This window comes from Mustela lutreola, chromosome 12, assembly GCF_030435805.1.
Source record: "Mustela lutreola isolate mMusLut2 chromosome 12, mMusLut2.pri, whole genome shotgun sequence".
NCBI classification, from domain to species: Eukaryota; Metazoa; Chordata; class Mammalia; order Carnivora; family Mustelidae; genus Mustela; species Mustela lutreola.
The window spans coordinates 42,667,931-42,692,673 of NC_081301.1; the positions used below are offsets into that span (position 1 = coordinate 42,667,931).

General features: G+C 37.0%; 1 protein-coding gene across 5 annotated transcripts; it reads left to right on the forward strand.

The window, feature by feature from the left end:
- Positions 1-452: 452 nt before the first annotated feature.
- C9orf72 (C9orf72-SMCR8 complex subunit) lies at positions 453-24,743 on the forward strand. 5 transcript variants are annotated; one of them, XM_059141806.1, is made up of 12 exons: positions 655-675; positions 2,738-2,926; positions 5,713-6,200; positions 7,740-7,799; positions 10,442-10,537; positions 11,295-11,359; positions 13,456-13,528; positions 15,583-15,699; positions 18,018-18,253; positions 20,975-21,032; positions 22,742-22,851; positions 22,970-24,743. In XM_059141806.1, exons 3-12 carry the CDS (start codon positions 5,757-5,759, stop codon positions 23,154-23,156), a joined length of 1,446 nt encoding a protein of 481 aa, XP_058997789.1. In that variant the 5' UTR covers positions 655-675; positions 2,738-2,926; positions 5,713-5,756; the 3' UTR covers positions 23,157-24,743. The 5 variants fall into 5 exon arrangements, with proteins under 5 accessions (XP_058997791.1, XP_058997789.1, XP_058997787.1 ...); XM_059141804.1 differs by having other exon boundaries at positions 663-682; XM_059141805.1 differs by lacking the exon at positions 655-675 and adding an exon at positions 729-818.

Sequence of the window (24,743 nt, forward strand, 5' to 3'; positions counted from 1 at the left end):
AAAATCAAGCTTACGAAAATGTTTACAACGTGAAGACGACAGACTTGCGGTGACTATGTATTGTGGAAAAAGGAAATTACCTAACCAGACCTGGGGTGGAGTCACAGCTCACTTAATTGTGTCATAAGGAAAAAAATCCATGTATTCAACACACACTTGTTGAGCGCCCGCTGCCTGCCAAGCACAAACAAACCCATTCGCAACTACCAACTGGGCTTTCTCGGAGCGGGCAGCCCTTGCCACTAAAAACAGCACTGCCTCGGCTAACACCTTACTCAACATTTTCAGGAATCACGTCATGGAACAAAAGGACCGAGCAAGTTTGGCCCGCCCCCTTCCACAGGCCTCGCGCGCTCACGTAATGGCAAATCGAAAACGCCAACACCAAGGTACGGCGGCTCACGAGGAAACGAAAACGAAGCAGCAACTTCTTCCGCCCACGCAAAAGATGGCGCTTGACGCGTCAACCATCCCTGCTGCCCGGTTGCTTCCCTTCGGGGGCGGGGTCCAGAGAGAGCAGGAGGCGTGTGCTTAGGAGGTGTGCGCTTTTGTTTTCCTCACCGTTTCTCCCCTCCCTTGCTGTCGTAGTATTCGTTGAAGGTGATTGGCGAACCACTGGGTAAAATTTACCCAGAAGAAGAGTACCAAGCGTGAAACAACCGAGGCGTGAAGCGGGTTCGGGGTCGGGACGCGCGCTAGGGGCCGGGACCGGGGGCGGGGCGAGTGGGGGCGGGGATAGGGGTGGGGCGGGGCGGTGGCCGGGCTGCGGTTGCGGTCCCTGCGCCCGCGGCGCCTGAGTCGCAGGCGTTGGCGACTGGGTGAGTGAGAAGCCGGCGGGTAGGCGACTGCTTGGGGTCGGGGTCCAGGGACCGTGCGAGGGCCGCGGCGGTGGCAGCAGCTCTCCCCAGGGCTCGGCTTGTGCTCCCAGACCGAAATCCGGCATCGGGTTTTCCAGCTGGTGACTAGTAGTTGTCTCCATCCGGGCCCCCGGCTTCCCGGCGGCGGCGGCGGCGGCACGGAGACCGGGGGCTGGGGACTGGGCCTCTGGCCCTCATTCCCGCCGGCGGTCCGCGAGCCGGCCGCTTCCCGGGCACTCGGTGTGAGACCCAGACTGACCCGTCGGACCACCTGCGCCGCGGGTTCGAGGGAAAGCGCCTCGAGCACTGAGAAGCCTGTCTCTGGGGAAGGCCAGAGGGCGGGTGGGGCGCGGTGAACCCCAAGCCCGGGTCTGAGCGGAGATAAAGCCGGGTGGAGTGGCACGGGGAGGTGTGGGGGGAGATCCCACATGGCTACACAATTTGAAAGCAGGTTTCTAAAGATTGCCCATTCTCTGTGAATTTGAGGAGCAATTCGAGACGGGTTGTGTTCCCACTGTGTGGGTCCTGACTTGATTGCTTCAGGGCAGTGAGGTTACACATAAAGGAAGTGACCATGATGACTTGAGCATCACCGGACTGATAGGATCTGCTGCAGAAAGAAGTGCACTGATTACACGTCTGACGTGCCCACACGGCATGTGAATCACCCCCTGCCCCGCCAGGCTCCCGTGTTCAGGAGACAGACGGAGGTCATGCTCTTGCCCGAGAGAGAGGACCCTTTCAGAAACAATGGAGATTGCTAGGCCTTAGAGAAGTAACGGTGCCTGTGGCCAGTGGAGAAGTTCCGATAGACTGTTCCATCCCTCACCTGTGATGAAAAGCAAGGGGACCCAACACGTCTGGCTGTACATTTAATTTGTACTTTTAATTTGAAAAAGACTGTTTGATAACCATCTTTAACAGACTTTAGAAAACTTTTAACATATTGGGAACCTTACAGAAGCGAGAATATATGGAAGATTAATAATACGGAGTCAGAATACTTGAAATATGATGGGGTTATGTGACAAAGATACCGTTGGCCAGCATCTCATCCAAACCCTGCCACTCTGGGAAAGCCCTGAATTAGTTGGAAATCGCCTCATGATTGACTACTCTTTATACATCTAAAACAAAAATGAGAGAAGTTCTAGACCACATTGCTTATTGTGCACAAAGCCAGCACTAACCTGCTCCAGGAAAGTTACACCTAGGTGTTAAAAAAAAAATTTTTTTTCTCTCTTTATGAAGTTGATAAAATAGTCTCTTTATTTGGCTCTGTTAGGAGTCCAAAATTTGCTTTCGGAGAAAAAGCAAAAACAAAAAACAATGAGGACTCCTAGTTTTCAAGCCTGCCCTTGGGCTCTATGTTAATTAAGTAGTTCTAAGGAGTAGTGTGTGTTAGCCTGCCTATTATGTGAGAAACTTGGATCAGTGAGAGACTAACACTGATAAAAATTTCATCTGCGAATTTTGATAAAAACTTAGAAAATGTTGCAAACAGTCTGGTGTTAACAGTTCACTGTCATTAAAGTTGGCCTGGGCAGCGTCTGTTTTTGGAAAGTGGGCTGGCTTAGGACCCTGCTGCTTTTAGGGCTTTTAGAAAATAAACAGAAAGCATGGTTACAAGAATTGTGAGCCTTATGATGTCTGAATTCGGATTTACAACAGCAGTGGACCAATCAACTTTCTAAATACCAGTGGGAGAAGAGATGCTAGCTTTTAGCAAAGGTTTAAGAAAAAGCAAAGCTTTGAACCTTATACTCTGCTAACAGTTTTAACAGATAGTAATTAATATAATCTTTAATGTCTGCATATGTTGGATTATTTTCAGAAAGTATATTGGGTACATCCTCATGAACCCTATTCTTTGTTTACAGGAGTAGAAAGCCACCGTGTCACCCAATTTGGATCCTGGCTTCCCTCAAAAGACTCTTATGGCTAATGTTTGATAACCTGGAGTAGCCAACTACTGTAGATATATAGATAAGACTATTGGTTTTGACCTGAATTTTTTCAGTCATATTTATGTATATGGATTTTCCTCACCAAAGATGATGAGTTTAAGTGTTAGTAAAATTATTTTTACAGCTCTCCTTATTATACTTCTCTGTAACATTTCATTTCTCAAAAGTATTAATTTTGGAAGAATTTTAACCTAAGCAATTCAACATGATGCTTGTCTTTTGTTTTCTTTCTAATGATAATAGCAATGAATATAAATGTAATTAATGGTCTGTAATAATTTAATTTTCACAGTTTAAAATTTTCGCATAATCCAACCAGATTTTGCGCTGGGGCTCAGTTTGATTTTAGGAAAGGCTTTTATTTCCAACATAATGATGAAATGTTTGAGTTAAAATATTGTTCTTATGATTATTCACCTTTTTTATCCAAAAAGAAAGAACAAAAGGAAAATGTTACAGTATAATTTCGTGGCTGTGTGTTAACTCATCTCCTTGCCCCCAGTTTATTATTAATGATGACAATGGCATCATTACAGTTTGAATTCAAATTACATGCCTGTTTGCTATCTTGTAAACTGTTTACATTTTATTCAAAACAGTGGATAATTAAATAAGCTAGAGAGTTTATGTCCAAGATAGTACGTTTAAGACTATTATGTTGATATAACACATTAAAAAGTAAATATTCCCTAAATGAATTCTTGAACTAAAAAATACATCATTAATTGCCTTTACGTTGTCATTTCAACACATGCATATTATAAAGTGTTTTGCCAAGTTCTGTATACCTATTCTTGACATGCATGATAAAAATGCTCATCTGATACTCTAAAAATAGAAGCCACTGCTTTTGAGCAGTCTCTGAACTCTCTTGACAAGATGTAGATAAAATTCGTTAAGTAAATTAATTGTTGTTATAGAGCAAATGCTGCCTCCCAAAGCAGTCCCATAGGCAAAGATAGGTATATCATAATTCACCTATAAATTGCTACCCTTTATCATTACAATGAATAGATTCCCCAATTTTAGACTTGCTTTAATGTAATTGTTATGGTTCTTTTCACTTTAGGCCTTTCAATACACGTATTCAATTTTTTAAAACATTTTATTTTTAAGTAATCTCTATACCCAATGGGGGGGCTCAAACCCACAACCCCAGGATCCAGTAACATGCTTCACTGACTGAGTCAGCCAGGCACCCCTCAATTTTAATATTGGGCCAGAATGATACATTTTACACTAAAATCACAGAGAGTATATAGCTTTAGAGTGTTAAGATTTCAGTGGGTTAAAATTTATAGGAGACCTTGATTCTTACTGGACTCTGTGACCTTGGGCAGTTAGTTTTTCTTTCCGTGTCTATTTTCTTAGCAGAGTGAAAGGCTTTTACTAATAGCCATTGAGTCACTTTGTTCTTTACATGTTCTAAATAACTGAAGCTTTTTAGTTTAGCCATTTAGTATAGAACTCTTTGTAATGAACTTAGTACTGCTGCACTGCTTTCTTAAATTTAAGAAGCATATTAAACATATTTATCTTCATCTTGATGTTTCAGTGTTATTTCAGATACCAGTCTTGGGCTTTAGTATCCTGAAACCCAGAGAGCTTGTTGAGAATAACAGTACTGTTACCTCATTTTTTTTATTATGGCTCTAGCTTATTGTGTCTTTGAAATTTTTTGTCTTTTTTTCTTCCTTTCTTTCTCTCTTCTTTTTCTTTTTTCTTTTCCTTTACTTTTTCTCTCTCCCACCCCCACCACCTTTTAACAGCTTTAAGGTGTTCCTACTGTCAGGTGTCTTTACTAGTTTCCTAGGACTGCCATAACAAAGGGCCACAAACTGAGTGATGTAAAACAACAAAAATTTGTTCTCTCACAGTTTTGAAAACTAGAAGTCCAAAATAAGGTATCTGTAGGGACATGCTTCTCTGAAAGATGTAAGGAAGACTCTTCCTTATCTCTTAACTCACAGTACTTCTCAGCAGTGTTTGGCTTTCCTTGGCTTGTAGTCCTATCACTCTAATTCCTATCTCTGTCTTTACATAGCCCTGTTTCCTCTTCGTCCATGTGTCTCTAAATCTTTCATAAGGACACCAGTCCTTGAACTAGGATCCACCCTTATCCAGTATGACCCCATCTTAATTCGAATATACCTATTTTCAAATAAGGTCACATTGATAAATACAAAGGGTTAGAACTTGAGCATATATTTAGTGGGGGGAGGGGACATAGTTCAACCCACAACAGGTATGGTGGCCTCTAGCTGAGTTCTCCCTTTCCCAATTTGCTCTCTTGGTTGCTGTGGTTTAGGAACCAAATATCCAATCATTATATTGCACATAGACTGGATATTTGGGGGCAGTGAGGGTCTATTCTACGAGCTTTAGTATATGACATTTCATATTAATGTTCAAAGACCCTTTTTTGGATCATTAATACTTTGGATTTTCAAGTATATTCCCTGAATATAGGTGACAAGTTACTATGTATTATAAGATTATCATTGTATTAACAAGTATTTAGTGTGCACCTGCCATGGTAGTCAAATGTCTATTCTAGTAGGGGATGTGTTTCCAAATCTTTTTTTTTTTTTTAAGTTTTTTTTAATTTATCTGACACAGAGATCACAAGTAAGCACAGTGCAGGCAGAGAAAATGGGAGGAAGCTGGCTCCCTGCTGAGCAGAGAGCCTGATGGGGGGCTCAATCCCACGACCCTGAGATCATGACCTGGGCCCAAGGCAGAGGCCTAACCCACTGAGCCACCCAGGCATCTCTCCAAATCCTTTTTGACTGAAGAAAAGAACCACATAGGCCCAAATCTTTTGAATTTCTGATGTATGACTTTACAATTGCTGAACCTAATCATTGGTTTTGTATGTTATTATTTAGATATCCCTGGAGCATTTGGATAATACGGTAAATGGGATGCAGTGATGTCGAATCTCTGTCCACCACCATCTCCAGCTGTTGCCAAGACAGAGATTGCTCTGAGTGGTGAATCACCTTTATTAGCAGCTACTTTTGCTTACTGGGACAATATTCTTGGTCCTAGAGTTAGACATATTTGGGCTCCAAAGACAGAACAGCTACTTCTCAGCGATGGAGAAATAACTTTTCTTGCCAACCACACCTTAAATGGAGAAATCCTCCGAAATGCAGAGAGTGGGGCTATAGATGTGAAGTTTTTTGTCTTGTCTGAAAAAGGAGTAATTATTGTTTCATTAATCTTTGATGGAAACTGGAATGGAGATAGGAGCACATACGGTCTATCAATTATACTTCCACAGACAGAACTCAGCTTCTACCTCCCACTTCACAGAGTGTGTGTTGATAGATTAACACACATTATCAGGAAAGGAAGGATATGGATGCACAAGGTGAGTGGTTTTTGAGCTTATTAATCATGCTAACCTGGCCATTGAAAATTTATCTTCTGATGCATTTATATCTAATTTTTAGAAATTACATGCGCTTAACTTCATACAGTAGCTCTTACTTGGATCTGCCCTATTAGATAGTTCTAGTAATCTGATGTCAGTGGTCTTTATAATAACCCTTGAAGGTAGGAGATGATAGTTCTATGGTACAAGTAAAAGCTAAAGCTTAGAGAACTTGAGAATATCGTAGTAAACTTTAGAGTCTAGGTTTGTCTTGGAAACGTTTAACTATAAAACCTTTTCTCTTTTTGCATTGCATGACCCTGTTTTTCACTTGATACTGTGTGTAGGTACAGGCAGTTCAAAACAAGTGTTTCCTAAGCAGTTGGCCATGTAGCCTTTGGTCTCTTTAACTTCTTTGCCAAGTTCTGAAAATTGTAAAATGAGGAGGTTACACGAAGTAGTTTCTAGGAGATGTTCCTTTTAATTTTGTAGGTCAAGGGGCGCCTGAGTGGCTTAGTGGTTTAAGCCGCTGCCTTCGGCTCAGGTCATGATCTCAGGGTCCTGGGATCGGGTCCCGCATCGGGCTCTCTGCTCAGCAGGGAGCCTGTTTCCTCCTCTCTCTCTCTCTGCCTGCCTCTCTGCCTACTTGTGATCTCTCTCTGTCAAATAAATAAATAAAATCTTTAAAAAAAAAAAATTGTAGGTCAAGCCAGAGGAAATTACTCTCCTCCCCTAAATGCTATAGTTTAATATTTAGTAATATTTATATTTTCATGTACTTTTGGCAGACATGAAGAACAAATTTAACTCTCCTTTCTGCTTTACAGTTTTAGTACTAGTATCACACTAGTACAGTTTTGATACTAGTTAAATAGCTATTAGTTTTGTAAGGCTTTTACTCCTAGTAAGGCGGAGTAGTATCTTTGAGAAGAAGAGTGTTTTACTATGTTTGCATACTGTGTTTTCTTTCTTTTTTTTTTTTTTAATATTTATTTATTTGACAGACAGAGATCACAAGTAGGCAGAGAGGCAGGGAGGGAGATGGGGCAGAGAGTCCAATGCCCTATGCAGGGCTTGATCCCAGGACCCTGAGATCATGACCTGAGCCAAAGGCAGAGGCTTAACCCACTTAGCCACCCAGGCACCCTGTTTTTTTATTTTAAATGTTTATGAAAATCATTTTAAATCAGGAAAGCCCAGATACATATAACTTGATCTTTCTTAATTTGAAAAGTACAAACCATTAGTTTCCTTTGTGAAACCATGCACACATGTTACATTGACTATTTTCTGATAAGTTATCTTTTTTTACCTGCAGAGAAAAGGGTGTTTTTATTTTATTTTGTATTGTTTATAAGAAAATGGATTTGTTGTATTAATTTCCTGCTCCCTCCCTTTTTTTTTCTGCCCTAATGTGGAAAATATTTTTCTCATGAACTGAATTACACAATAACATGTCTGCCACTTAACTACATTGTGAAAAATAAACAAATATCACAATGTTTTGTTAATTTTAATGAATTTTCTCTTGCTCAGGAAAGGCAAGAAAATGTGCAGAAGATAGTCTTAGAAGGCACGGAAAGAATGGAAGATCAGGTAAGGTACAGACTGCGTACTATCAAACACCACCAAACTCATGTCATGCATCTATAGAAGAGTGAGGGCTAATTTTCTTACTGCCTTGAAGCTGTACCAATCCTATTTTGACAGAGTCAGTATGAAAATGAACAGAACCTTTATGGAAATAAATGGAATAAACTGGATGAAAATTTTCATATCTTAGACTTAGTTAAATAAGTTAATAATAGCAATTTTGCTACCTTTCTTTTTCTGTTTGCCCAGAGTATGTTTTAAATAACTGGTTCATAGTAAAAATTTTAAGTTTTATATGAGATTTTTTTTAAGGCATTCGTTCTTAAACATTTCCGTAGACGTAGTTATAATAGGAGGGAAGTGAGTATACTCCTCTAAGATAGCTGGGGAAACAGACAGTTCTAAGCATGATATTTACTTGAAGTCTCATGCTGGATTTTTAAAACTCATGATTTATATTTTAGTTATTTTTTATCTATTTAATGTTGCAGTTTACCAGTGATATTCCTCACCTTTCTGATCAGCCTTCTGGTTATGTGAAGTCTCTTGGGAAACTTGCTATGTTTTCCCATGGCTTTGTATCTCCTTAGGGTACAGGCACCAGGGTCTGAGATGCATGATTGCATCAATGTGGTTTCCCTTATGGAAATTAAATACGAACCATTTCACTGCAGGGCAGAGATGTCCTGAAGGAGAATCTCCAGTGGAGAAAGAGTTCTTTGCCTTAACTCCCCTTGCCTCTGGCCACCCTCAGTATTTCTTGTGTTGAACTCTAGTCTAAGGATGACGGGGTTGTCTTTATTCTGGTTCTCCTACAGCATGCCTAAGACAAAATAGTACTTTAAACAGTAACTGTTCTAAAAATTTGTGAATATACAGAACTTAAACCAGGAAAATACAAAACCCTATAAAATGACTTCCTTTACAAAATTGTTATTATATCTGTATTTTTGTAAATAACCTTCCAGGTCAGAGGAGGTAATCCTGGGGAAAGGTCTAACACTTACCAGAAAAGGTTTCCCTTTACCCAGAGATGCCTGGCCTTGTTGGTTGATGAACACTGAGTGCCAAGCATTGGGGGCACTTTTACCAACTAGTTATGGAGTAGTTAGTAGAATTACCTAACAATAAAGAAATTTAAGACCCAACAAAATTCTGTTTTTCCTGGGACTTTTTTTTTTTTCAAACCAGACCTGTACTTAAAAAATTTACCACTCTTAAGTTTTATTTTAAGGGCTCTTCTAAAATGTTATCCTCTTCTGTATATTTAGACAAACTGGAGGTTTTTAAAGGGGAAACATTGTCCTGCTAAGAAGTTCAAGTTAGAGAAGTCACAAGAGGAAGAGAACCCTGTATTTTCTTTTGAGTTTCTTCTGTGTTCAGGCTTGTAGTCGTTCTTTTGTTGAGCTTTGATGAGGATATGCATTCAGTTACAGTAAATATCTGAGATATAGTTTATGGCACTATATATATGCCTATATATATGCCTATAGTTTATGGCACTATATATATGCCTAAACATAGGGGAAGATATTTTCCTACAGTTATCCTTTCTGCAAAGAAGCTGCCTGATAAATTGAATCCTTGCAAATCTCGTATCATGTGCATGATTTTATTTTGGATAATTGAATCCTTACAAATCTCATATCATGTGCATGATTTTATTTTGAATAAGTAAATACTATTTGGGGATGACACATTAGTCTGGAATCAGTCACTGACTTCATTCAGTGCAAGTTTTGGATGCTTGTAGCTATCATCTGATAAAATCACTTTATAAGGAAATCACTTTATAGCTAGTCATTATTGTTGAATTGCATGTGTTGATTGTAATTGTGAGCAGGCATTTAAAAAATTCTTTTAAAGAGCAGAAACAGTGAGTGGTTGTGTTTGGAGGTTACTACAGGATGAATTTTTTAAAATAATGAAACCTTCTATAGGATGCAAGGAGGCTTATGACTTGGCATAAAATTTCCACAGACAGCATCACATTTAAATTCCCAAGTTTCTGAAAAACTGGGTATAATCACTCAAAAAATGACTCTAGGAATGACTGAGATTTAAAGACACATGTGAAAAGTTTGAACAAAATAGTTTCCTGAGAGGTGAGTGAGAAAAAAACTATTATTGATTATTCTTAATATGTGATTTTAAAAACATGTTTAGCTAAAAATTAACAGATATGTTACAAGAAGTTTGTCATCTCTCTCTCTAAAAGTTTACATATTCAGGATGGTTCAAGAATTTGGGGCGGGGTGATGGTAATGACTAAATGAGAGATCACCCATCTTTGAGACACTCTATATCTGCACAGATGCTCACAGACACGGTCCAAAGTCAAGGCAGCTTGATGCTGAGATGCTGAGTAGAGTTCCCAGGGCAGGAGCTCAGCCAGGCCGTCCTTGGACTCAGGCTATGCGCCACCTTCTGTAATGGGTCCTTCAAAACAAATGCTCGACACTGTTTTAGCTTTTCACCTTTTTTTTGGTAAAAGCAGAAATCCTCTTCAGATTTCTCTTGGTTATCGAAAACAGGTACTAATGTAGGTCTTTCATAAAAGCAAAGTGGTGTAACTCAAGCTTTCAGAAAGCCAGGAATACCTTCATTGTGTAGTTTTCTTCACTTCATTTTGCTTTTTTGTACAGGGTCAGAGTATTATTCCAATGCTTACTGGCGAAGTAATTCCTGTAATGGAACTGCTTTCATCTATGAAATCACACAGTGTTCCTGAAGAAATAGATGTAAGTTCTTTCTTATATTATTAAATAGAAATAATGGTACCTCTTATCACTTCTCTTGAGTTATATTACTGTTAGGTATATTAGTAGTATTCTAATTTTAGTAGTATGCATTTTTTGTCATATATACTGTTCATATGAAGTATCAGCCTCTTTAGCAAACACATATAAAACCCTGAGTTTTATAGCCAAACAGAGGCTTTTTTTTGGTCAGTGATAGTTGTGGCAGAATTACATTTATTTAGTTTTATTTCACTACTTTTGTATTTCTTAGAAGTAGGAGAATTCCAGACCTTATTAAAAGCAATCAGTATTTAGTGCGATACTTTTTGTAACAAAGCAGTATTCCATTCAATGGTGGTTAGCACAAGTTTATTGACATTCACTAATCTAGTTTTCTTAATCATTTGTTGGCATTTTGAATCACACACTCTGTGTGTGTATAGAAATATTTAGGAAAATTATTCTTGTTTCTTTCTGACTTTGTCATTAAGTTTAGTCTCCTGATTCTGACAGCCCACAAGAGGAAGTTGTTCTTGTCAAAATTATTGCTTAACCTGCCTGACCAGTTTTCACATTTGTTCTTCTAGAAGTTTATAGAGTGCACAGAGGTTGTTTTATTGGGATTCTTGATGCTTTAGAAATGAGGGCAATGTGTCATATTAAACCCAAAGTTCAGAAAACTTGTGTATTTAAAGAGTGTTATTTCAATGCTGTAGTATAGCCAGAATAACTTTGTTGTTGTTTTTGTGTGTTTTAGATAGCTGACACAGTGCTCAATGATGATGATATTGGTGACAGCTGTCATGAAGGCTTTCTTCTCAAGTAAGGATTTTGTTTCTTTTTGTAAGAGATGGATAAAGCAGGTAGAAATCTTAGGCTCACCTATGACACAATTTGGAAGGATGAAAACAATGAGACTAGCTACCCAAATTATTCTAGGAACAGTGTTGCATATTTAAACTATTACTTAGCTTTGTGTTATTTTTTCATTTATGACATGTCTGTGATACATTTGATGTTACTCTTTTAATATTTAAGGAAGCTGAGTTTCCACAGTGTCCCAGCAAGAAATCTTGGTCTCTTGTTTGGTTCTGGTTTCTTACTTTACTTCTCATTAAAGCTGAAACTAAAACTGAAGGGAGTTCTTTGACCCACTTTCAGCGTCGAGGGGGTTCCCTACAAACAATGTTATAGATACAAAGTCAGTGTCCTGCAATTTAATTCAGTTCTGACACTCTCTGCCTGGAGAGAGTGTCAGATTCCATAGGTTAAGAGTTCAGTCCCACAAGACTGTGTCTCCTCTACCCCCCTGACACCAATCTGACTGACTGGCAACAGATTGAACGTCCCAACCATCCCCTCCTTGGACTTCAGACACCAGTAACAATTCCAGGTTATTACCTGGACTTCTTACCAATTGGCCATAAATCAGGTTCCTACAGCCCCCTCCTTGGGTTCCATTCATTTGCTAGAGCAGCTCACAGGACTCAAACATTTCATTTACTTAATTATTATAAACGATAGAATCTAAGATGCAGATGAACATCCAGATGGAAGAGATGCCTAGGACAAGGTCTGGGAAAAGAGTGAAGTGCTTCCGTACTCTCTCCAGGCATACCACTCTCCCGAGATCCCCGTGTTCACTAACCCAGAAGCTCTCCAAACTCCTTCCTTTTAGGTTTTCATGGAGGCTTCATTTCATAGGCCTGATTGATTAAATTATTGGCCGTTGGAGATAACCTCCAGCCCCTTTTCCCTCCCCAGAAGTTAAGGGGAGGGACTGAAAGTTTTAACCCTTGTCACATGGTTGGCTCCACCTGCAAATCAGTCCCCATCCTAAGTGCTTTCCCAAAGTTGCCTCATTAACATAACAAAGGTATATCTATCATTTCCTACACTTGGGAAATTCCAAGGGTTTGGGGTACTGGGGGTGAAGGCCATATATAAAATCACAATATCACAGAACCCTTACAAATTAAATTTCATTTGTATGGAATTAAGTTATTTAGGCCTAGAAAAGAAAATTATTTGTATTTTTTCTGATCCTTCTCTCTTTCAGCAGATTTTAGTACTTTAGAGTGTGGGCCCTGAAACCAGACTCCCTGGGTTATTGCTCTGTGAACCTGGGCAAGCTACCTGAAGTCTCTGTGCCCCCATTTCCTCATGTGTAAAATAGGAATAATAATAGTATCTACTTCATATGATTTGTTGTAAGAATTGAGTGAGATAAATCATATTAAGCATAAAAACAGTGCCTGTAACATATAAGTACATAATAGCTGACATTTTGTATTTCTCTTTCTTTGAAGGAAAATGTAGTAACAATAATAACAGCCAAAATTTATCAGGTGCCTGTGAGTCAGTCTCTATACTAAGTGCTCTCTCTGCATGTATAATCTCATTTTCTACCTTAGTGTTTCTTTACAATTAAAGAATATTGTGAAATTTTATTTTTTTCAATGAGAAATGAAAGGATAAAGCATTTGCTTCTTATGTCCATAGAGTTTTCCTCAGAGAATCTCAGAGACGTGAGTGTTTTTAACCTAGAAGCCTTACATAGCTTGACTCAGAAGCACTTCAGTGCTGATTCTGCTGCCTGTCAGCCATTCATATAATTACTTTTAATCCCATTTGATTTTAAATAAATCACTTAACCTCTCTACACCTCAGTTTCTTTCACTATAAAATGGTAATATTTTACTAACTGAGTTTTAAGTTCAAATGGGAGAATCTCTGTGAAAGGCCTGAGGAAAATGTAAAGTACTATAGGAAATAAGAGATGGCATTTTTCTTGTAGCTTGGCATTCATCAAGCTAGTCTCAGTTGTTTGAAGTTCACTTGCCCTTTTTTGTTTGTTTGTTTTCATTTGTGACTTTTTTACTGGCAGTGTTTTTTCATCTTTTTCCTTCTCCTTGCAGTGCCATCAGCTCACACTTGCAAACCTGTGGCTGTTCTGTCGTCGTAGGTAGCAGTGCAGAAAAAGTAAATAAGGTAATATATTTTATAATCTGGCCAATAATCTGACTTCTTAATGCTGCTAACATATCATGGATTATAATTTAAAAGTTAGCTTGCAGTCAAGACAATCTAATAGTATAAGGAGGTAATACAGTTTGGCTAAATTACTGTGTGACACCCTGTGACAAAAATAAGTTCAACTGCTTAAATAGGAAATCATTTATCCATTTCATTTTGATAATTCATAAATATTATACAGTTCTCAGTATTGTATAGTTTTAAGAATTTCTTACAAGAAGGTATTTTTAAAAAATATTTGTCTTCTGTTTTCTGACATCTCTTCTAATAAATAGGATAATAACCATGTACCTTTTTTTTTAAGATCTATTTATTCATTTGGGGGCACCTGAGTAGTTCAGTTGGTTGAACAACTGCCTTGGGCTCAGGTCATGATCCTGGAGTCTCAGGATTGAGTCCTGCTCAGAGGAGAGTCTGCTTCCCCCTCGGACCCTCCCCTTCTCATACTCCCTCTCTTATTCTTTCTCTCTCAGATAAACAAACAAACAAATAAATAAATAAATAAATTTATTTTTTAAAAGGGGATTTTATTTATTCATTTGAGAGAGAGCCATCACAAGCAGGAGGAGGGCCAGAGGGAGAGGGAAACAGAATCTTTCCAAGCATTAGGCAAAAACTAAGGGATTTTGTACTTTTCTTCACTGACTGTTAATTAGAAAGAGGTAAGTTGCACTTATCTATCAATTTAAGCAAACCTGATTTTTCTTTTTTATGTTTTACACAGGAATTATCTTAGAAATAATTATGTCCTTGACAAATTCATTTGTATTTTTTTCTTTTAATAAGCTACCCTGTATGCTTGCCTGATCCTTAATTTACCAAAATTACATTTTTCATACATCCATTTATGAAAGGTTAGTATACCTCTTACTTTATTAGTCTAGCAATTTATTATTATATTTGTTACCCCAAGAAGGTAGGTTTCTATCTGTGTCACCTACAGCCTTTGGATTTCACAGAAGGACTTCCCAGTAGCTTTTTGAAAGAAGGCGGCTCTGTGGTTGGGGCTCTCTGTTTTTATTTTATTTTATTTTATTTTTAACTTTTTAAAGATTTTTTATTTTTTTGAGACAGTCTGAGAGAGAGACTGAGCACACAAGGAAGGGCAGAGGGAGAAGCAGACTCCCTGCTGGGCAGGGAGCCCGATGTGGGGCTCTATCAGAGGACCCTGGGATCATGACCTGAGCCGGCGGACACTTAAAAAGGCAGACGCTTAAGAAGGCAGATGCTTAACTGACTGAGCCACTCAGGCACCCTGAGGGGCTTTTTGTTTTTAAAACACTTTTTTCATCCCACATCCTCTTCTGGCATAATTGCTTGTTTTTTATTTTTTTAATATGAAACGGTTGCCATCACTCTATAATGAAAAACTGTCTGAACATAGTCTGAATTCCAACATACTTAAATGGCTTTTTACTTTTCCTAATAGAGCTATAGATCAAATCCTGTTAGAATTATAGATTTCCAAGCCCCAACCAATGGCTTGCTTATTTTAAGTCGAATTTGATAGAATTAATTCTCATTCTATTGGAATGAGATTATAATAGGATTTCACCATTCAACAGGAGCCATAATTCTGCCTAATTTAACTGCATTTAGTTTTCTTGTCCAGAATTGTTTGTTTGAAAAATAGTTACTACTCTATGGAGATAAAATCAATAATTAAGTCATTAGTTCTTAGTGAGATAAGGGTTCCATGGTCAAATATGTTGAATATAGTATGCATATTATATCAGTCATCTGGAAGGTCACAATACATAAACACTAAAGGTTTTGAAATATCATACAGTGCATTTACCAGCATTTCCCGAACTTACTTGACCACAGAATTCCTATTTTAAGCAACAACTGTGATGTCCTATGGACTCCTGAAGGTGACTAAGGAATACTTTGTTCTCAGGATGTATTTTATTGACAATAATAGTTGAAGTTTCTATTCACATTTCTTTCATAAGCAAACCAGTGGCCTTTAACTCCCTATTTTAATTCTAAAATATTTTCTTTTACAGATAGTGAGAACATTATGCCTTTTTCTGACTCCAGCAGAGAGAAAATGTTCCAGATTATGTGAAGCAGAATCATCATTTAAGTACGAGTCAGGGCTCTTTGTACAAGGTCTGCTAAAGGTATAACTTCCATTTGTCAAACTGAAAGCAACTTTTTAAAATCATTTTTGACATTCTTTATAAATATATTTTGAGTGTTAGCATGTAGTACATCTCATGTTTATATGCCAAGGAACTGAGTATTGAGTATATGTCTTACAGATTTATAATTAGTATGAGTAAAACATCTTAGAGTATCTTTTTGTGTGTTTCTCTTTGGTTTCCTATAGCTGCCTATCTGACCTCAGGATTATTTGTTTTTAATATGTGCTTGAATCAAGTGTACATCAAAAATGGGTACTTTTTTTCTTTTAACTGAAAAGAATTTGAATTTTCATTAGCATTTTTTGTTTATGTACTGTATCATTTATTGAAAGAAAATTTTAAACTGCTTCCTGTCTTCAAGAACTGTGTATAGAATTTGAACAAATCACAGATATATATTCACATTTGTGTATTTTTTAATTATTTAAAAAAAATTTTTATTTACTTGAGTCTGCTTTTCGTTTTCTTTTTTTTTTAATGCCAGTATAGGTAACATACAGCATTATATTAATTTCAGGTATACAATATAGTGATCCTACAATTCTATACGTTACTCATTGCTCATCGTGATTAGTGTACTCTTTAATCACTCGCTGTCTTACACCCCCACACACCTCCCCTCTAGTAACTATCGTTTTATTCTCTGTAGTTAAGAGTCTGTTTTTAGGGGCACCTGGGTGGCTCAGTGGGTTAAGCCTCTGCCTTTGGCTCGGGTCATGATCTCAGGGTTCTGGGATTGAGCCCCGTGTCAGGCTATCTGCTCAGTGGGGAGCCTGCTTCCCCTTCTCTCTCTGCCTGCCTCTCTGCCTACTTGTGATCTCTGTCTCTCTGTCAAATAATATCTTTTAAAAAAAAAAGATTTAAAAGAAGAGTCTGCTTTTAGGTTTGTCTGGATTTGGGAGGGTGTTTATTTTTCTTAAATTCCACATATGGGTGAAATCATATGGTACTTGTCTTTCTCTAACTAATTGAGTCCACTTTTCAGGGAGCAAAGCAGATATGGGTAAGTTAGCATTTATTTTCAGTAATTACAGGGAAGACTCTTTACTGAATCTATCATTGATATTTCAGTTATAGTCAAAAGATGTAAGAAAGTAGATTTCCTAATGCTTATGTGATTCATCGTGAATGCTTTCTTGAGAATCTAGGCATAGCAAAGGGAAAAAAATATATTTAAAAAGTGTTGCAAATAAAAATTATAATCAGCTTTTGCATTTTCAGTAGTGTGCATGCTCTGGGCTTAGAATAATGTTTAAATATTTAAATACAGAAACTACTTAAGGGAAACTCATTTCTAATTTGAATTGCACAAATATGAAAATTAGAATTTCTTTTTATCAGACATAATAGGGTACTTAGTACTTTTATTTCCTCAGCACCCTCTTATTTAATTATGTAATTTTATCCGTGAAAATGACCTCTATGAGATGCGTAGAGGAAGACTTGAAGCTATAATTTAATGAAAAAATATTTAGCAGTTTTCTGTACATGTATAAATTGTTAAGCCTTTCAGAAAATACTTTACCATTATATGTCAGGAGCCTTAAAAATGTTCAGACATTTAACCTACTATCTCTACTTCTGGAATTCCATCCTAGGGAAACAATTGTATAAGGGGAAAGACTGACTTATAAAGATGTCTACTACAGCATTAGAAGAGTAAAAAATTTAAACTAGTCTCTCTTGTATTCGTAACCAATACCACCATGCTTCATACACAGTAGATACTTCTTACATGGTATTTAACTGCCTAAATGACAATACCTGGAAAGAAGTCCATTTTTTACTTATAAAAATACATATTCATTGAGATTTAAAAAAACATGTGAATAACAAGAAGAAAATAAAGTTCCCCATAATCTCATAGTCCAATGAATAACCACTATTGGCATGTATTTGGCATATATCTTTCTCATCTTTCTATTCTGTATGTATCTTTGACACAGCTCCCTGCCACCTCCACATATATTAACCTCCATTTTCCACAATATGTTATGAAAATCTTTCTATATCAATACATAAACTTCAAATTAATTTTTAGCAAGTAAACAAAAAACATTTTCATTTATTTAAGCACTTTTTTTTTTTTTGCTGCTTAGCTTATTTTCTAGTATTTTACTGTTTAAACCAATGCTGTAGTGCACATATCACTAAAACTTTTGCACACTATCGTGACTAATTTCCTGAGGTAAACTTCCAGAGATGGACTTGGGAAAGCCAGTTTTTCTAATTAAAAAATAATTCTTCATATCTTTTGGCATATAAGAGAGTAAATTTTCTTTTCATTATGACAGGATTCAACTGGAAGCTTTGTGCTCCCCTTCCGGCAAGTCATGTATGCTCCCTATCCCACCACACACATAGATGTGGACGTCAATACTGTCAAGCAGATGCCACCATGTCACGAACATATTTATAATCAGCGTAGATACATGAGGTCTGAGCTGACAGCGTTCTGGAGAGCCACTTCAGAAGAAGACATGGCTCAGGATACTATCATCTGTACAGACGAAAGCTTCACTCCAGATCTGTATGTAATGATACTGTTGTTAAACAGTGTTATGAAATTGTACCTTTTATGAGTAAAAACAAAAGCCTGTGTTTGAAAGGAAGGAAATACTACTAAGAGAATTATGCTCGAAGAAATAATTTGGTTAAGCTTGCCTTTTTTTCCTTAGATGTCTATTTTTATTAATATAATTATGTTTTGCAGAGATAGGTTAGATTAGTCCCTAAAAGTAAATATTCAAGGAGTTACATAACAAATATATATTGAGGCCCTAGGCATGGTAATAGGTGCTGGTAAGGTTGGACTGTCTAATATAGAGACCCAACACTTACTTACATTGCCTACAGTCTAATATGTAAGAGCCATTAAAAGTCTTGTTATCTAAACCAAAGAAATAATTCTGAGTCTTTTTTATCTTGATATGTGAATACAACAGAACTGTGAAAATGTTTATAGAGCATTCTTTTATTTGCATTTTATATTGTTTTTCATTTTTTTTATTCATAAAGTCTGATCAGTAAATTAAATAAAGAACAAGTAATGATAAAATGTTGAAAGTGGGCCCAATTAGAGAGGGGGAAAATGATAAAAAGAATTATAAAACCCAAACCAAATACTTAGGTTCTAAATCAGGAGAAGAAATGCAGTATATCCTGATGGTTCTCTTTAATCAATTTAGAGTGCCCAGCACATATAATGTGCTCAATAAATGTTAACTGTGCTAATTCTTGTTTGAGTGTATAAAGCAGCAATAAAATTGGAGCCAGCAACCCTGTCCTGTATTTGTAAGAAACATTGGAAGCTGAGCCAGGGGACATGCAGAGCACCAATAGTCACACAGAAGATGTTGACCGAAAGCATAGAAAAGGAACACCCCATCCGCAGGATCCCCAGCCTCACATGTCTCTAAGTCAAGAAAGAACGCATCGTTAGGACCATCTCTTTCCAGCTCTCCACTGTTTTTGTGGGTTCTGTGGAAAGTGTGAAGGAAATTAGTTTAGGAAATGAATTAGTCAAAACCGGAATTCTGTTTTGTATCTGGGTGACAAGTTTTTCAAGTATTGGTAATTGTGGTACATGTGTAGGAATTCTCAAAACTAATCCATGCTTTCAATCATTTTCTTCTTTCCTGAAGTGTTTAGTATTTTCTCCCCTTTTTGTGGTTACTTCAGAGCTCATTCTTGGGGAATTTAGTTAACTCTAAAATGGATTTACCATCTAGTAATTTTATTTTTATTTTTTTAGAAGAGGTATATGTATTCTTTTAGCATTTCTTACTCATTTTAACCAGTTGTGTTTGATTGCTTCACGGATTTGACAGACTTCGATTTGCCAGCTAGTCTTCTTTTACTGATGATAAAAAAAAATAAGGTCATTAATTTTTAAAACTTATTTACAACTCCAAAGTAAATTTTCTGAACATGAAATTGTCCAAAAATAATATTCTACCATTAGATTGTATATTAAATTTACCTATTACATATCTATTTTACTTTTTAGTTTTCTTTAAGCAATATTATTTATTTTTAAGATCATTTTAACTTTAACTTCTAAAAATAATCTCACTCACTGCCACTACATGAAAAGTGAGTCACTGGAAATAAACTTTTTTAATGCGTCACTTCATCTGATTCACTGATGACAGAGACAGTGAAAAGGAGTGCTGCCAGCTAGTAATCATGCATTGCTGCATTTTTTTTCCATCAGTTTCCTTCTTCTGTAATTTGGTACACCCATTTCCTAGAGTAGGAAATTTTAGGTACTTTCCTATTTCTCTATGCACATACCCCTCTTTGTTTGCCTTTCTTGTCAGTTCAGTGATGATCCCTACCATTTTCAGTGAAAAATTGCTTACCTTATGGTGTGTTAGAGATACATGATCTCTGGGGTGTATTATGTCTTAATTTCTTATTCTGATCATTGTCAAGGTAGATAACACTTTCCTGAGTAGTTAGTTCATGTAACTCCCCTGGTGATAGGTTTGTTGATACAACTCAGTGGTCACGATGTTCCTTAATCCCACTTGAATATCTCTTAGCATTTAGCCTTTTATCTTTTTCTTCCTGAACAGTGTTTACAAGTTACTATAACATAAGTTAACCTTTTGTTTTGGGTTTTGCTGGTAATGGTGTTTATTTTTCTTGTTGTTTTATTTTTTTTGAGATGGCAGGAAATAGTAATCATATTTATTTTCTAAGGCTCTCAACATTTTTTTATAAGGCGACGGTTCAAAGATAGATTGATAGCGACTTACGTGCTATTCTTGGGACTGTTTATATCTTTTTTTTTTTAAAGATTTTATTTATTTATTTGACAGACAGAGACCATGGGTAGGCAGAGAGACAGGCAGAGAGGGGAGGAGGCAGGCTCCCCGCCAAGCAGAGAGCCCGATGCGGGGCTCAATCCCAGGACCTGGGATTACGACCCTAGCCGAAGGCAGAGGCTTTAACCCACCGAGCCACCCAGGCACCCCATGGGACTGTTTATATCTTTAAGAGAAAAATAATGACATAGTGGCTTGACAAACTCCAGTAAAACACAAGTGTATCCTTGAGTTAAAATTAGTATATATTTATTATTTCCAAATATATTTATATTTATATACATATATATATATACACACATACAATTTTCATAAATATGTTTATATGTAATATTTCATTTCTAAGAATTTAATTTATTGGCTGGAGTGAGAGATTTTGGAAAGTAGCCATTTCAACATTTGGGCTGTTTTCTTCATAGGAATATTTTTCAAGATGTCTTACACAGAGACACCTTAGTAAAAGCCTTCCTGGATCAGGTAAATGTTAAACCTGAGATTGTCAAAATGAATGATATGATATGTTTTCTAATGTATACTACATTGCATTTCTACATTTCTAATGTATACGACATTTCTAATGTATACCACATTATATATGTAACATAATAGAATTAAGTCATTATTTTTTTAAGCCATTATCTTTTTGTAATGTTTCAGGTCTTTCTAAAGTGTCTACATGCTGCTTCTTTTGAATTGCTAATGGGTGTAGCCTATATATTAACAATGAAATTTGCAATATATCCTAGTCAAATAATGTTTTAATTCCAACCACTAACTTATCACTCTTTTGGGGAAGGGAGAATATTTTTTATATACCTTAATTGAGCCAAAATGTCTTTAAAACAGTATACTCATACTGAAATAATAACATCGCTATTGTCTCATTCTTTTGAAAAATATCTATTTAACACTTGAAGGAAATTATACATTATATGGGCCTTATTTCTTAATATAACAGCTTTGTCATAATATTCTGGGGACCAGGCCAGGAAGCAGTATAATCGAGGTAGCTTTGAAATGATGAGGTCCTTAGATTAACTCATAACTTTAGATCCAGGTCTATGTGGTCTGTGACATATTGCATAATTCAGGGATTATTCATAGTCATGCAATTAATGCCATGCTTCTCAAGCTGAATAAAAGCATTCTACCACTACACATGTACCCTTACCCCCAGTAGCAGAGAGAGAAGAATATCTCAAATCCTTGGTCTATAAGCATGGTTCAACTTTTGGGAACTTCAGTTTTATTTGGAGATGTGGGCAGAAAAAGTTAAATATGTAATGAAACAAATGAAAGTAAATAAAAACATGATTTTTTTTTAAAGATTTCATTTATTTATTTGACAGAGAGACACCACGAGAGAGGGAACACAAGCAGGGATGGGTATGTAGGAGTGGGAGAAGCAGGCTTCCAGCTGAGCAGGGAGCCCGATGCAGGGCTTGATCCCAGGACCCCAGGATCATGACCTAAGCCGAAGGCAGATGCTTTAAGACTGAGCCACCTTGGCGCCCCTACATCATGATTTTTTAAAAATATTTTGTTTATTTATTTGAGAGATACAGAGATCGCACAAGCCAAGGGAGGGGCAGAGGGAGAAGCAGGGGACCCGACATGGGGCTCAATCCCGGGACCCTGGGATCATGACCTGAGCGGAAGGCAGCTTCTTAACCAGCTGAGCCACCCAGGTGCCCTATGTCATGATTCTTTTTTTTTTTTTTTTTTTTTTAAGATTTTTAAAATTTATTTATTTGATAGAGATCACAAATAGGCAGAGAGGCAGACAGAGAGAGAGAAGGAAGCAGGCTTCCCGCCGAGCAGAGAGCCTGATGCGGGGCTCCATCCCAGGACCCTGGGACCATGACCTGGGCCGAAGGCAGAGGCTTTAACCCATTGAGCCACCCAGGCGCCCCCCCATGTCATGATTCTTAATAATAAAGTAAATAGGGATGTGTTCTGAGGTAGGATGCAAAATTTGAGTTCATTTTCAAAGATAAAATAGATGACTTCAGAAAAACGTGATTGCTCTAGATAGACTCTACTTCCTGTTGGGGCATCAGGGCAAATGGTTGTGGAGAACTACTCTAATGTGTGTTATCTGCCACGTTGTCAACACTGTGATGAAAACATGCTGTATAAGAAGAATTGGAGCAAATAATTTATTAAAGTGATTCATTTTCCTGTAGGTTTTTCATTTGAAACCTGGTTTGTCACTCAGGAGTACTTTCCTTGCACAGTTTCTACTCGTCCTTCACAGAAAAGCCTTGACACTAATAAAATATATAGAAGATGATACGTAAGTGAAACCACATGGAATGAAAACCTTTGTGCATTGTGTTTTTGTGTTTTGTTTTGTTCCTTTGGGACATTTTCTATATTTTTAAATATAATTTTTTTTTCTTCATTATTTATAGGCAGAAGGGGAAAAAGCCCTTTAAATCTCTACGGAATCTGAAGATAGACCTTGATTTAACAGCAGAGGGCGACCTTAACATAATAATGGCTCTAGCTGAGAAAATTAAACCAGGCTTACACTCGTTTATCTTTGGAAGACCTTTCTATACTAGTGTACAAGAACGAGATGTTCTAATGACTTTTTAAATGTGTAACTTGTTAAGTATATTTCGTCACAGTCATGACTGCTGCTGAAGTAGCTTGGTGGTATGGGAAACATCATTCCCTCGGTTCATGTCCTAGAGCCCTGCTCGGCAATGCAGTTAAAGTTAGTTACACTACAGTTGTCACAAGCTTGTAAGAGGATGTCAGGTGTGTTGTTATAATGGGTGCATCTTTCCCTAGATGTGCTATCCTGGGATACAGACTTAGGTTTACAGTCATAGTAAATGTTATTGCTATCTTTTAAAGATACGTAATGGAGTATAAACTTGACCACAACTACTGTTGTTTGAAACTTACAATTCATGGTTTACATGTACCACAGTGAAATCTGAGTTAGTTTTCACAGATAAAATACTAGTTGTCTTTTCATCTCTTGGTGTTCCTTGAACATAGGTTAAGTTTTAGGAAGAATATATTGAGCAGGCAGATGTTTAATTCAAATCAATTATTAGATCCTACTTTATAGACTTTAGTAGACCTTAGGGTTCAGTCTGTGTAAAAACGTCATGCTATACATGGATTGTGGTGAACTATAGCCAGCGTGTGTGTTTGTTTGTGTACTTGTTTGTTGAGCTCTGTCAAAGAAAAGAGAGGAAATTGGATTTTGTGTTTTAATAGTTATTGCCAACTATTTAAATTTTTATTATTTTTGAGCCAAATTGAAATGTGTACCTCCTGTGCCTTTTTTTTTTCTTGAAAAATATAATGACTTAGAAGAAGTACAGATTACACTAGTCAGTCATTTTTATCTTATTTTCCTCTTGTAGATTCTCACCCTGATTTGGCAGTTGTGACTCCCGAGATTATAGAATGCAATAGAGAATGTACTAACTAGTAAGATCTTTTTTTCAGGAGCAGAGAATAATACCTTGTCCTTTTTCTTCTTCTATTTCTGCCCATATTTTTTAAGTTGGCAGGTTTCTTTGCCTGCATCACGTGAGGAAAGCAGGAAGAACTTTACTGATGTGCTATTTTACTAGGTGCTACTTGGGCAAAAACTAAGTGATCAATTTCTTGTGTTTCCTTAATGTGTTTGGACCATTTTGCTAGCTATAAAATAACTGATTAATATAATTCTGCACTAGAATAGTTTTGACAGAATAGTATATACAAGCATCAAAAATATTTTTATTTAAAAACTGTGGAAGCTACATAAAAGGGAAAAATATTTATAAGAAAGGGATAGAAGTGACAAAGCCCCTCTGCTGTTGCTCACCAAATTGAACCAAAACCAACATGTTCTTTTCTGAAAGGTCCTAATTAGCCTTTCACATCACTGATCGGAAAAGTATAGACATCTTGATTTATAGACACAAATGGTACTGGATGACTGGCCCTCTGTGGCTTAGTCATGAAAGAATTTACAGATAACACCTTGTTGTACCCCTTACTCAGTGCTTTCTAGGTGAGATGATACTAAGGAGTACTGATTATTTTCTTTGCTGGTTTATTGTACTGTGATACAGAATGTAAGTTGTACAGTGAAATAAGTTATTAAAGCATGTGTAAACATTGATATATGTCTTTTCTCCTAGATGGAGAGTTTTGAATAAAATATCTTCAAAATTT

Coding starts and splice junctions, on each gene's coding strand:
- C9orf72 (XM_059141808.1), top strand. CDS start 5,757: ATGTCGAATCTCTGTCCACCACCATCTCCAGCTGTTGCCAAGACAGAG. Junction 10,538..11,294: donor GTGTTCCTGAAGAAATAGAT/GTAAGTTCTTTC, acceptor TGTGTGTTTTAG/ATAGCTGACACAGTGCTCAA. Junction 15,700..18,017: donor TTGTACAAGGTCTGCTAAAG/GTATAACTTCCA, acceptor TCATTATGACAG/GATTCAACTGGAAGCTTTGT.